This window comes from Euphorbia lathyris, chromosome 5 (genome assembly GCF_963576675.1).
Source record: "Euphorbia lathyris chromosome 5, ddEupLath1.1, whole genome shotgun sequence".
Taxonomy (NCBI): Eukaryota; Viridiplantae; Streptophyta; class Magnoliopsida; order Malpighiales; family Euphorbiaceae; genus Euphorbia; species Euphorbia lathyris.
The window spans coordinates 57,096,146-57,108,615 of record NC_088914.1 but is presented as its reverse complement, the minus strand read 5'-3'; the positions used below and the strand labels follow the sequence as shown (position 1 = coordinate 57,108,615).

The 12,470-nt window shown below is 31.1% G+C and overlaps 1 protein-coding gene and 1 long non-coding RNA gene across 2 annotated transcripts; one reads left to right on the top strand and one right to left on the bottom strand.

The window, feature by feature from the left end:
• The first annotated feature begins 1,426 nt into the window (after nucleotides 1–1,426).
• Nucleotides 1,427–12,351, top strand: LOC136229815 (beta-glucosidase 14-like). The gene is made up of 11 exons (XM_066018700.1): nucleotides 1,427–1,594; nucleotides 1,701–1,770; nucleotides 1,868–1,926; nucleotides 2,001–2,076; nucleotides 2,177–2,254; nucleotides 3,053–3,140; nucleotides 3,246–3,495; nucleotides 9,684–9,799; nucleotides 9,906–10,120; nucleotides 10,552–10,654; nucleotides 12,348–12,351. Exons 1-11 carry the CDS (start codon nucleotides 1,427–1,429, stop codon nucleotides 12,349–12,351), a joined length of 1,227 nt encoding a protein of 408 aa, XP_065874772.1.
• LOC136230121 (uncharacterized) lies at nucleotides 4,824–5,651 on the bottom strand. Its single transcript, XR_010689276.1, has 4 exons — nucleotides 5,540–5,651; nucleotides 5,299–5,427; nucleotides 4,983–5,145; nucleotides 4,824–4,881 (listed from the first exon to the last, which is right to left on the bottom strand). It is a non-coding gene; the product is annotated as an uncharacterized lncRNA (long non-coding RNA).
• Nucleotides 12,352–12,470: the final 119 nt, after the last annotated feature.

The following is a 12,470-nucleotide window of genomic DNA, read 5'->3' as shown; positions in this document are numbered from 1 at the left end:
AACCTTCTTTTATTTCCTCATATTTCACTCAATTGAACAAATTTTGAGAAGAAATGGCCTTTACCTTCTTGTACATATGGTGAAGCTAGTTATGTCAATGAGCAATGTTTCAAAACTATTACCTATCTAAATTGGTTAAAGAGTGGTTTCAAGTTGATATGAGCCTATTTAAGGACTCTCCTCCCTAGGGATTCATTGAACTTTAAGACTACAACCTTCGGGCTTTCCTTCCTGCAAAGGTTGTTTGACCATGGACATATACTTTTTCATCACCTCCCAACGTGCTTCAAAATTCCGGTGAACGGAATCCCGGTAGGCGTTTTCTGGCGAGAAAACAAGTGCCCAGAAAATTCTAAAAAAAATCCAGAAAATGTAAAACATTATTCCGAGAAACTTTAATTCTTGGGTCGAAGCGGGATTTCTTACGATTTAGTCCCAATAAAAATTGTTCTTTAAGTTTATCCATTTTACAAGCTTCAACAATATATTGGGTCAAAAGGTTTTATACTTTTTATAACCGACAGTTATGAGAATCAAAGAGTTTTAAGCTTTTTGTAACCGATGATGCGTATAATGAACATTAATCTTCTTTTAATTAGAGGGTTTTAAGCTTTGTAACAGATATGGGAATCAAAAGGTTTTAAATTTTTTGTAACCGACAAATATAGAATGAAATGATTTGAAGTTTCTTTATAACCGATAAATATGGGAAGGGTTGTATGATTTTTGTAACCGACGATGGAGGGGATGAACATTAATCTACTTAAAAAAAATTAAGATTTTTTTATTTTTTTACCTGTAATTTTATATCTAGTGTGATATTTTGTTATCAACTGTGTGTTTCACTATAATAGATTTTATAATTTTTACAACTCATCTATTGCTGACATGATATGTTCACATAATATGTTTTGCACTGAACTTTTATATATAGATAGAGATATGCGTTAGGGGCATAAGATTATGTACAAATTATTTAATGTTTTTAATAATGACGATCTATAAAAATGCATCTAAAAAATTGTTGGTATATGTGTGTGTGTTTTTCTTTGTAGTGATTTGGAGAACATTAATGAGGAAAGTTTTTTTAAGTTTTTGCCAAATTAAATATTTAGTTATTAATGAGAAATATTTAATAAGGGGTTTTATGTATCCACATTATATTTATAAAAGAAATGCTTTTAATGAAGAATTTATTGTATCATTATTATTATTTTTCTTATTATAGAATAGTTTTGTTGTAATATTGTAATTAATTTTTTGCATAGAAACTGAAACCATGTCTATAATGTTAGTTGTTACAACTTACGATAGACTTCCACTAATTGTGTATATAAACATATACATTAACAATAATAAAAATCAGTTGAGGTTTTCATTTGTTATAAAAAGAAACACATTCTTCAACATCTTCTACACGAACAAAATGTTTGATTTTGAAATTGAATTCAACAAGAAAATTGGATGTCTTGTTTACATAATTACCCATTTACTAGTTTCCACTATAGCTTGTGGGAATGAAAATAATATTTCAATTAATCGAGCAAGTTTTCCTGCATCCTTTGACTGTGGGATAGGATCATCTGCTTATCAGGTATTTAACTAATTATAATATTCATTTTTTTAAACCAAATATTCATTTTATTAAGATGTCATTATGTATTACTCCACATAAGTTTAATATTTTTTTTATTGAATAGTATGAAGGTGCAACAACTAAAGACGGGAGAGGACCATGCATATGGGATACCTTCATTAAAAAATCCTCAGGTTTCATATGTTTTTAATCAAACCTAAACTGCTCAAACTTTATGATTATTTAAAAAATGTATATATTTTTTTAATATAAAATTTGGATATGGTGCAGGTTCTGTAGCTGACCACAGTAATGCTAGTATTACCACTGACCAGTATCATAGATACAAGGTAGATATGTTGTTTTTATACGTCATAAATATATTTCTTAATTAATCTAATAACATACATGTATATTTCACCAGGAAGATGTGCGTATACTGAAAGACATAGGTTTTGATATTTATAGATTTTCCATCTCTTGGTCTAGAGTTTTACCTAGTAAGTTTACCGTTATATATTTTTATTTATTAGCTATTTTGAAAAAAAAATAGTTACTTTTTCTAACTTTATTTCTCTTATATTTTGTACAATAATTTAGAAGGAGGGCGACGTGGAGGAGTAAATAAAAAAGGCATCAACCACTATAATAAACTCATTAATCACCTATTATCAAAAGGTTTAATAGCAATGTCCCTTTCCCTTATTAATATATTTTATTTACTTTGCAATTTTAAATAAGTAATACATTACTAATTTTAAAGCCTAATATTTTGGTTAGTTCTAGGAAACAATTTCTATTTCCAGTTTGTGTATTAAAAAATCAAAATAGTTTCTTTTTCATTTCTTTTTGTAGTAATCATTATTATATATCGAATTAGTGCAAAATATTTTTTTACTAAAGATTATTATATTTTAAAATTTTCTTTAAATTCAACAATATAAATACATTATTGTGATAAGAATTATTATTTATAAAATTATTAAAAACTATAAATAGTAAAATATATGAAAACCAAAAGAACATAATATATATATATATACATACACACGTGGGAGTGACTAAGTAAAAAGCAAGAAAAATAATTAAAATATATGTGAATAGTGGTCGTATAAAGTATAAAATGTATTAGAGCATAAAATATGACAAAAAAAGTCTTATTTTCTAAATCCTCAATTGAGTAATTTATACAACTAAACAAAAAGTCATGTCTTTCGATTTCGTTGAAAAAATTTCTTAGAAAATGGCCATCTTTTCCATAGCTAACAAACCTTAGACTGTGCTTTAATCTTTGATATATTTTCACTTTATTTGACAAATTTTGACACTTAAATTTTATAAATATTTTGCATAAAATATTAAGATAAACAAGAACTCATGTTTAAAGACTTTTCCATAAATTGACCTTTATTTCTTCCAAATGTCATTTAGAAGGAAACAAATATATTAAATAATGAATACTTGTTTATTTTGAAGGTATCAAACCGATTGTAACTCTATTCCATTGGGATCTTCCACAAGTTATAGAAGATCAATATCAAGGTTTTCTAAACCCTAAAATTATGTAAGTACAATTTTAAATATGTGTATGAGAAACGACTATTCATATTAATCTGCTTTAATTATTTGTGTGAGAACTCGTAATTCATATTGTCCTATTATATGACAGTGATGATTTTCGTGATTATGTTGAGTTGTGCTTTAATACATTTGGCGATCGAGTAAAGCTTTGGGTCACTATAAATGAGCCAATGATGTATGCACAACAAGGTTATGCAAGTGCAACGTTTGCTCCAGGTAGATGTTCAAATCGTTCAAGATGCTCTACAGGTGATTCTAGTGTTGAACCATACATAGTAGCACACGATCTACTCCTTGCTCATGCGGCGGCGGTCAAACTATATAAAGAAAAATATCAGGTGAAATCTATATTTATTCTGAATATTAATGTGTAAATAAAATAAATAATCATTTTTAAAATATAAATACTCGTAAAACTATAATTTTATAGCATAATTGATAATAACACTACAAAAAAATTGACTATTGGGGACTGTTAAAATTGTCCCCAAAAATCAGAAAAAAGGTCCCCTATTCTTTTGGAGACAATTTTTTTCGTCCCCTTGTTCCATCCCCTATGCGAGCGTACCCTATTCTATAGGAGAAAAAAATGATGACTCGTCCCCATTTTTTTAGAGACGATTGTCGTCTCCATTTTTTGGGACAATTATCGTCCACATTCTAAGAGACGATTATCGTCCTTATTTTTAGGGACGATTTCCGTCCCGTGTATAGGAGACGGTTTTTGTCCCTACTTTTAGCGGACAATTTTTTTGTCCCCAAAAGAAGGGGCGACTGTCGTCCCCATGTGAAGGAGACAAATTTTGTCTCTTCATTAAGGGACAAATGTCATCCCTATGGAAAAGGGACAACATTTATCCTAAAAATTATTATTAGGCGTTTTGACACCAAAAAAAAAAAAGCTAAAAGATATATGAATATTTGGATTGAAGAGAGCTACTTCCAAATCTCACAGCTGCTAAGAACATTTTCATTAGATATCTTCCTAGATAAGTGACATAAGAGCTTGATGTCAAAGTATTATACAACTGCATAAAGTTGACAATGTAAGTGCCTATGATTAGCATCTAAAATCAAAACTCAATTGATCCTAATAGATGAAATTTCGGTATTGAAATATAATAATCCTACATCTTGCTATATAGAATTCTACTCATTCATCAATATATTTACAATATTTAACAAGATGCATGCTTGAATAACCAATGTCAATTACAGGCTACTAAAGATTCACAATGGATACTACTATACCAGCAGTGTAATCATTAAGAAAAACAAGGAAGAAATAGTGAATTACCTTGTCATCCATTTCATCCACCAATGGCTCGTCTGTCCATTTCCTGAAGACAAATTAGCAATCAGCTAACAAAAAAGAACTAGAACATTTAATAATTGTTAGAACTCCAAACATCAAGCTACACGTCATGAGCCATGTTTTTCAGAGTGTCTAACCCTTCTGCTATGACATCTAAGCCTTGATCCTGCATGAAGTCAGATATATATTATATTGATGAACAACTAATGTTATGTCGCCACCAAGAAAAGAAGTTCACACTAATTTCACTGATATGCTCCAACTAAACTATGGCAGATTGTTGTATTTTAACATATGACAGTAAAACATAGTCTAAAGCATAGTTCTAAGATAAATAAATGCACAAGCTTGCCTGTTTCACTCTACGTGTCTTATACTCCTGCCTAAATCAGTCCAACTCTTCAGATAGCTGGAAATATTCATTAATAAAACAATTGGAGAATCATCGTGAGTATCATATTCATGAGGGTATACTTCAACAGTCAACTTCAAGACAGATTGATAAATTACCATAAGTGGAGTCAAATTTGATTCCAGCATGAGAAGTGAAAGGTGCCCAATCACTAGTTTGTTTAACTGGCCCGCACTTTCATCTGGTATTGCTTCAATCCTGTCTTTTAATGCAGAAACTAAATCGCTACGAACCTTGTTATTCTCTTGAAAGCCCTTTGACCTAGAATAGAGAAATTTAAACTAATTAGCTGCTTCGTTTTCTTCTTCTCCGGGGATTTAAAAACTTGCCGGGAGCAATCAAATTTAGGACCACATCCAAACAGAAAATGTCAGAAAACTAGGGGGAAAAAGAAAAGAAAGCTATATGGCAAACCTTTTTGAAGGCAAGTCTCTATAATTTGGGAATTTCCTCCAGCAATCGAGCCTTTATTGTTCGTATCTTAGCCTTTATAGCAATACCGATTTTCTTCTCATTTTTCTCCGCTACTGCCAACTCCGACTTCTACAATAATTTCCAATTTCAGAATTGAGAACTAGTACTTTTGTAGTCCACTGAAATCTTGCAGCAACAACCAAGAAAAAAAAGAAAAGGAAGAGGAAGAGGGGATAATTACTTCAATAGTAGCATCAAGGGCAGCCTCAACGATGCCGTAGAGCCGAGCAAAAGCACCTTGTGATGTTGGGATGATAAATCTACGAATGCCGCCAATTTTCGTTGATTTTACAATTACTTCAATCCCTGAAATGGCCTGCAAGCAGTTTTGAACAAAATTAAATCCATTTATATTATCTTTGTAATTCCACATTTCAATTCCAGTAGTTATTATTAGTGTTCTAAATTGACATCAAATTTTCCCATTCTAACTGTAAATCACAATATGTTCATCAAGTCCAATAGACTCTGGAGCTCTATAAGAATAATCACAAAACACTTTCAAATTAGTATATTAAAGCGACATGTATCAACATTTTAAGTGGAGTGCAATACACAAATTGGCCTATAAGATTCCAAAGATGAAGGAGCACAATAGCATACTTGTGGATTCAATACATCAATCTGATGGATAATGTTTTCCTGTCAACAATAGCATATTTGAAGCTGCTTTCAAATAGGCTTCCCTGGCAATGCAGGAGGTCCACTTGATACTGATTGATGCATTTTTCTAGTATCAGATGTTTATCCAAAATCATCAAATCCAATAGACTATGGAAGTTCTATAACAACCATCACAAACATGATTACTCATGAAATTAGTCCACGACTTCAAATTAGTAAATAAAACTAGCACGTATCAACATCAAAATGTATCAATTAAAACCAAACATCACCACAACGAATTCAATGACATTTTAAGACCATAAAATGCATCACATACTAGTCTATAAATGAAAAGAAGGAAACTGAACTAAGTAACCTATGGAAAGCAGCAAACACGAAAGCATTAATTAGCATATATATATATATATATATAGATAGGAATCCAAACAAGAAAAGGAAAACTGACATGAGGGGCTAGCTCGGATTCATGCAGACTAGAAAGAGAATCATCCAATGGCCATAAAATAACAATAAAATTGTACACCTTTTGGTTCAGTTTTTGCTATTGGAACTCTTATAACTAGTTAACCTTAACATAATAGCCATAGTATCAGAAATAAACACTCAAATAGCATGTGAAATTTCCAATCTCTATACTCATATTCATCCTTATCTGTGCATAAATAATTTGGATAGAGACCTCTAATTGAATATAAAAATCAAACACCAATTAGGATATTAATCAAATGTTGGCCATGAAAGAAGGTTAACAAATAGTCTTGAGTAACTCAACATACAACAAAAGGAATAAACTAAATGAACTTTTAGAAGAATGAAAAATACCCAAATCGTGGTTCCTATCTCCGCGGGATTCCTGAAAGTGTTACTTGCAGTCGCACTTCATAAAATACTTCGAAGCAACATCGTGAAACTAGTAAAACAAAAGAAGGGCAATATATACAACTCTAGTTAGCCAGATGCTAGAAATACAGTTGTGCAAAGAACAAGTCTGAATATTTAACAAACAAGAAACAAGATGAACCAACAATGACCCACATAGCCCAATCACTCACCCTATATTCACAGATAGCAACTATCTTCAACACAATAAGGGCATAATTATCTATGTATGGAACTATATCAATATCACCAAAATATTTTGCTTCTTTCTTTAGCTTTATATGTTTATTTCATTTCCATTTAGTTGAATAAAACATGGTGTTCTAGTGATCCATTAACATTTTCAATTGATAACAATTTTATTAGATTTACTAGTTTATAAAACCTTAGTTGGGGTGAGAGCATCCAAGACCTTAGCTTTCCAAATTAAATTCCCATACAAAAGAATATAAGAAATTCATATTGTAATATTTAGTAGAATCACATAGCTAGTGGTTCAAACATGTCTCACTATCATTTGATAACTGACTTAAAGACAATTAGATAAACACAAACCAAAATTTCAGCTGTTACCTAGCATATAAGCAGAGTTTGGGCAATAATAACTAAACCATTAGAATCAATTTGAAACAGAGACTATAGAAAGAATCATCTAGGTTAAAAATATTCCATCTCAAGGACATTTTCCATTTCAGATTCAATGTGTTCTTATAGTGAATCTTTAACAAATAATATAGTAATAATAATATATTACAAATACTTTTAGCAATCAATATGCTAAAAGGGCACTAAAATAGATCCATTAGAGGGAGACAAATATAAAAATAGTGAAACAAATATGTTACCTTACTAATACAACAATAAAAGATGAGATACAAAGCTTCTGATTTAGGAATGATGAAATTAACTAAAGAAATAATTATGTTCCAAAAAAATTAGTAGCATCCAAATATAAATTGAAGCATATAGTTGCAATTATTGCATACCATCACATGTTGCAATTATTGCATACCATCACATGGACACAATAAAAATATCCACACGCTAGCAAACTAAGATTCGGGTAGAAAGACTGCCCTCAAATTAAATACGCTCTATCTCATTTTCAACAACCAAAAATAGAAAGTTTGTTCAAGCACCTAAATAGACGTAATCTCAAGGTTACACGGATCCTTCATAGTAGCAAAAGACAATGTGTTCAATCTACCATGGTACAATTTCTCCTTGACTGCATCAAGCTACTATCTCGAAGTGCCAGTGAAAGAGGAGCACGTCGAGTGAAGAAGGAGCAGTTGGGAGGAATAGCTCGAACTGTCAAAGGGCTACACATACTAGCAGGTCGAAGACAAGACACGAGGACGAATAGCACTAAAGTTATTTTATTAGAGCCATGCCGGAATTTGGACTGGAACAGGGGAAATGGCTATTAGCAAAATTATTTAAACTATACTGAATTAAATTTTGTGCAAAGGAATAGCCACAATTTGACCGGCGGTAGGACTATAGGTTCATAATTGGCAAATATCAAATTCATATATGCTTAAGAAGGAGGAATGAATGTAAGAAAATATTAGAATGTCCCCAATGAATCTGCCAAGTATAAAGTTTATTTTACATTTATAGGAGGAGGATCTCATGAGCTCCTTCAAAAATTCTAATCTAGATCCTCTACATCTTATGAAGAGGTAGGTAGTACAAAGAAAGGATCAATATATATATATATATATATATATATATATATATATATATAGGAATGTATAGTTTTAAGCATACAGCTGTGTAAAAAAGAAGAAACTAAGAAATTAACCATACCATCTAGAATTCTGAAAATTCAACAAGTTTGCACACTCAAACAAGGCCTTAGTTGTCATCTACTTTTCCAACCTCCAAATATAATTCAAAACCACTAAATGTTCAGTAATGGCAACTTCAGTATTCTGCTTATTGGAAAAAAAAATTAACGTTTTTATAAGGCTGGTTCTGTGATTCTGTCAAATCTTTGCTAATAACATCAGGAAATCAATTCTTCAAATTAAAACAAAAACCCTAACATGCGATTGACCTAAAATTGTTCAAAACCCTAAAAAAATCAATTCATAAAATTAAAAAACAAAAACCTGTTGTTCAAAAACATGTTGCTCCACATACAGCTTCTATCGTTAGTCACCAGAGATACCAGTAGAGGTGTGCCTACCGGTAGACTAGAGAAGAAGGGAAGAAGATAGAAGGATCAGGGGAAGGGAAACAGGGAGAGAGCGAGCTTGGATTGAGGGAGCGAGACGAGTTTGATCGCACCGAGAGGGGGAGAGAGAGAAGCGGTGGAGAACTTGTGTCTACAAAGAGGGATTTTCAATTTGAAGAATTTTTATTTTACTGAATTTCTTTGATTTTGTTTTTGGGGGGAGTTGTTCCCGCTGATTATTTTGGGACAATTAATGGAGATATATTTTTATATAAACACTCTTCAATTTATATTTGTCTCCTATTCTCACGTTACAAAGAATTGGGCACTATATTATCATTTGTCTTCCTTACAAATTTAACAATATAATTTGAGGACAATATAATTCAATTGTCTCTAACTATTTGTACCCAAAACTCCATTTTCTTGTAGTGTAATTTCCTTGTTTGCCAAAAAAAATCCTTAGAATGCAAGCATAAAGAGAAATCATAAAATAAATAATCCATTGTACGAGACTCTACTAATAACATCTTAATTAGTTAAGTTATGGAAACCTAACATGCTTAATAGACTCACAAAAATAAAATGATAAAATATTTATTAATTTATTTAATTTTTTTCAATTAAAACTTTGTAGATTTCGCAAAAAGGTCAAATTGAAATTTCACTAAATACTAACTGGATGGTGCCATACTCAAATTCACAAAAAGACCAACTAGCAACAGATCGAGGTTTTGCTTTTACATATGGTTGGTATGTATTTATTTATTTATATTTATGTTTGAATTTATATAAATATGGATATGTATATCAAAATAAAATAAAATGGAACTGAATTTACTTTTTTGTTCTGTTGAAGGTTTATGGAGCCACTATATTCTGGATCTTACCCACTAGAAATGATTGTTAATGTGGGAAAAAGATTACCAAAGTTTACTAAGGAGGAAACCAATACGATTAAAGGATCTTATGATTTCATCGGAATCAATTACTATACTGCGAGATATATTGCTGATACTCCTTGTCGAACTCAAAATTTGAACTACATCACTGACTCTTGTATCGATATTAAAAGTATGTAAATCAACTTTTTTCTTCACTAAAATTACCTTATTATTTTCTAATCAAAGAAATTACTTACTTTAATTCCAATTGGTCCTCATATAGAGGTATAATTTATAAATTAATATAAAACTTAAGTATCATAAAGTGACTTTTTTATTTATCATGCTACTCTTTATTTCTTGAAATATTTTTATTAGAATTTTAAATATTGTTATCATTTAATTATGTAGAGAGTAATTAAAGTTCCTAAATCTAATTTAATTGAACAGGGTACTTGGATGTATATCTATCCAGAAGGGCTTCAATATTATCTACTTTACATCAGAAACAAGTACAATGACCCTGTAATCTATATTACAGAGAATGGTAAAAAAAAACTACACACATAAGAATAATAAACAATTATTTCATATTCTTACATTTATTTTGTTTTGTATTAGGAGTTGCTGAGCATAAAGATAACACAAGTTCTATTTTGGAAGATGATAAAGTGAGAATAGAATATTTTCATAGTCATCTAAGTCGCACTCTTGAAGCAATAAGGTGAGTATTATAAATTACAAAAAAAACAATAATGGTGATTTTGTTGATAAAAAAATGAATTGATGACTTGAACAAGGTTGGAGTAAACGTAAAGGGGTACATAGCATGGTCGTTTTTAGACAATTTTGAGTGGACAGCTGGCTACACAGCCAAATCTGGAATAGTTCATGTTGACTTCAAAAATGGATTCAAAAGATACCCAAAACAATCATCATTTTGGTTCAAAAAATTTCTTACTGTTACTAGTATAGAGTAGCTTACGTGGCTCTCTTCTTTTACTTGTTCAATGTACACAACATAAATTAATAAGCATAATAAAGTATTCCTGTTAATATGGGTTTTCCTAAGGATAATGTCTAATTGCATCATTCAGTTTATTTTAGCTTCTTCTAATGACAATCAACCTTCTTTTATTTCCTCATATTTCACTCAATTGAACAAATTTTGAGAAGAAATGACCTTTACCTTCTTGTACATATGGTGAAGCTAGTTATGTCAATGAGCAATGTTTCAAAACTATTACCTATCTAAATTGGTTAAAGAGTGGTTTCAAGAAGAAAATAATTTAGCTAAAGCATGAGATTTTGTCTTTCTTATAATGAAAATAGTAATGACATATGTGAAAGATCAACTAATGGAAAACGAGAATGGGGGATGTTCTAAAAAGAATTGCAAAAGTACTTCAGAAGGAAATATGTCTAGGAGATTCAAACTAGAATATATAAGGTGTGGCCGGTGTGTCAGCCACATGTTTTGTCCAAAAATCAATTTTTTTTACTATTTAGAAAACTCTTTGCTAATACGAATTCATCTCATGGACCAAGCCTTTAAAGCATCATTTATTTTAATTTATAACCATATGAATTAGAACTGTAGTAAAATATGATAATATTATCTCTATTAGTCTATTAGTGATGTCTCTCAATCCACACGATGATCATGATCAGACTTGAAAAGACCTAAAACAATCAACAAACAGTTAGGGAGGGGCCGCTCAACTCAGTGATCTACTTTAAGGAAGTAAATTTGAAAACAGTATGTGTTTGAAGAATGAATGCATACCTTGTGGCGTTTGTCAATGGGCTATTTATAGAGATCTGAAAATATACCTGAGATTGAGTAGCTTTCCACGTCTAAGTAATTAATTGGCTTTAGAGCCATTCCACAGTTAAAGCATAGGAAAGCAGCATCATTTCTAGGTGGTTGTTGCTGTGGCCTATTTTGGTTCCTTTGAGGGTTCCAATTCAAATTAACTCGGGTGTTGCGGTTTTGGATTGGTTTGTGGTTCTGATTCTTAAAATTCTTTTGAGTGGGTTTCAGAACCGCAGTGGACCTTTTAGTGCTATTAGAAACAATAAGCGCTTCCTCTTTTAAATCTTGTTTTCGAGCTTCCTCCTAAATTCGGAGGCGAGTAATCAAACTTTCCATCGAAAATTCTTTTGTTTTGTGCCTCAAAATATTTTTAAAATCTTTCCACGAAGGAGGCAATTTGTCAATAATGACAGCAACTTGAAATTGATCGTTTAAAGAACAATTTTTATTGGGACTAAATCGTAAGAAATCCCGCTTCGACCCAACTTGAAATCGATTAATATGTATTACTTATTTGTCAATAATGACAGCAACTTGAAATTGTTATTTTATGATTTCTCTTTATGCTTGCATTCTAAGTGACTTTAGCATTCATTCTCAGGTAGGAGAGTCCTTAAATAGTCCTTAAAGTTCAATGAATCCCTAGGGAGGAGAGTCCTTTTCCAAATAACACACAGCTAAAGTTTCTAGTTGATATGGGCCTATTTAAGGACTCTCCTCCCTA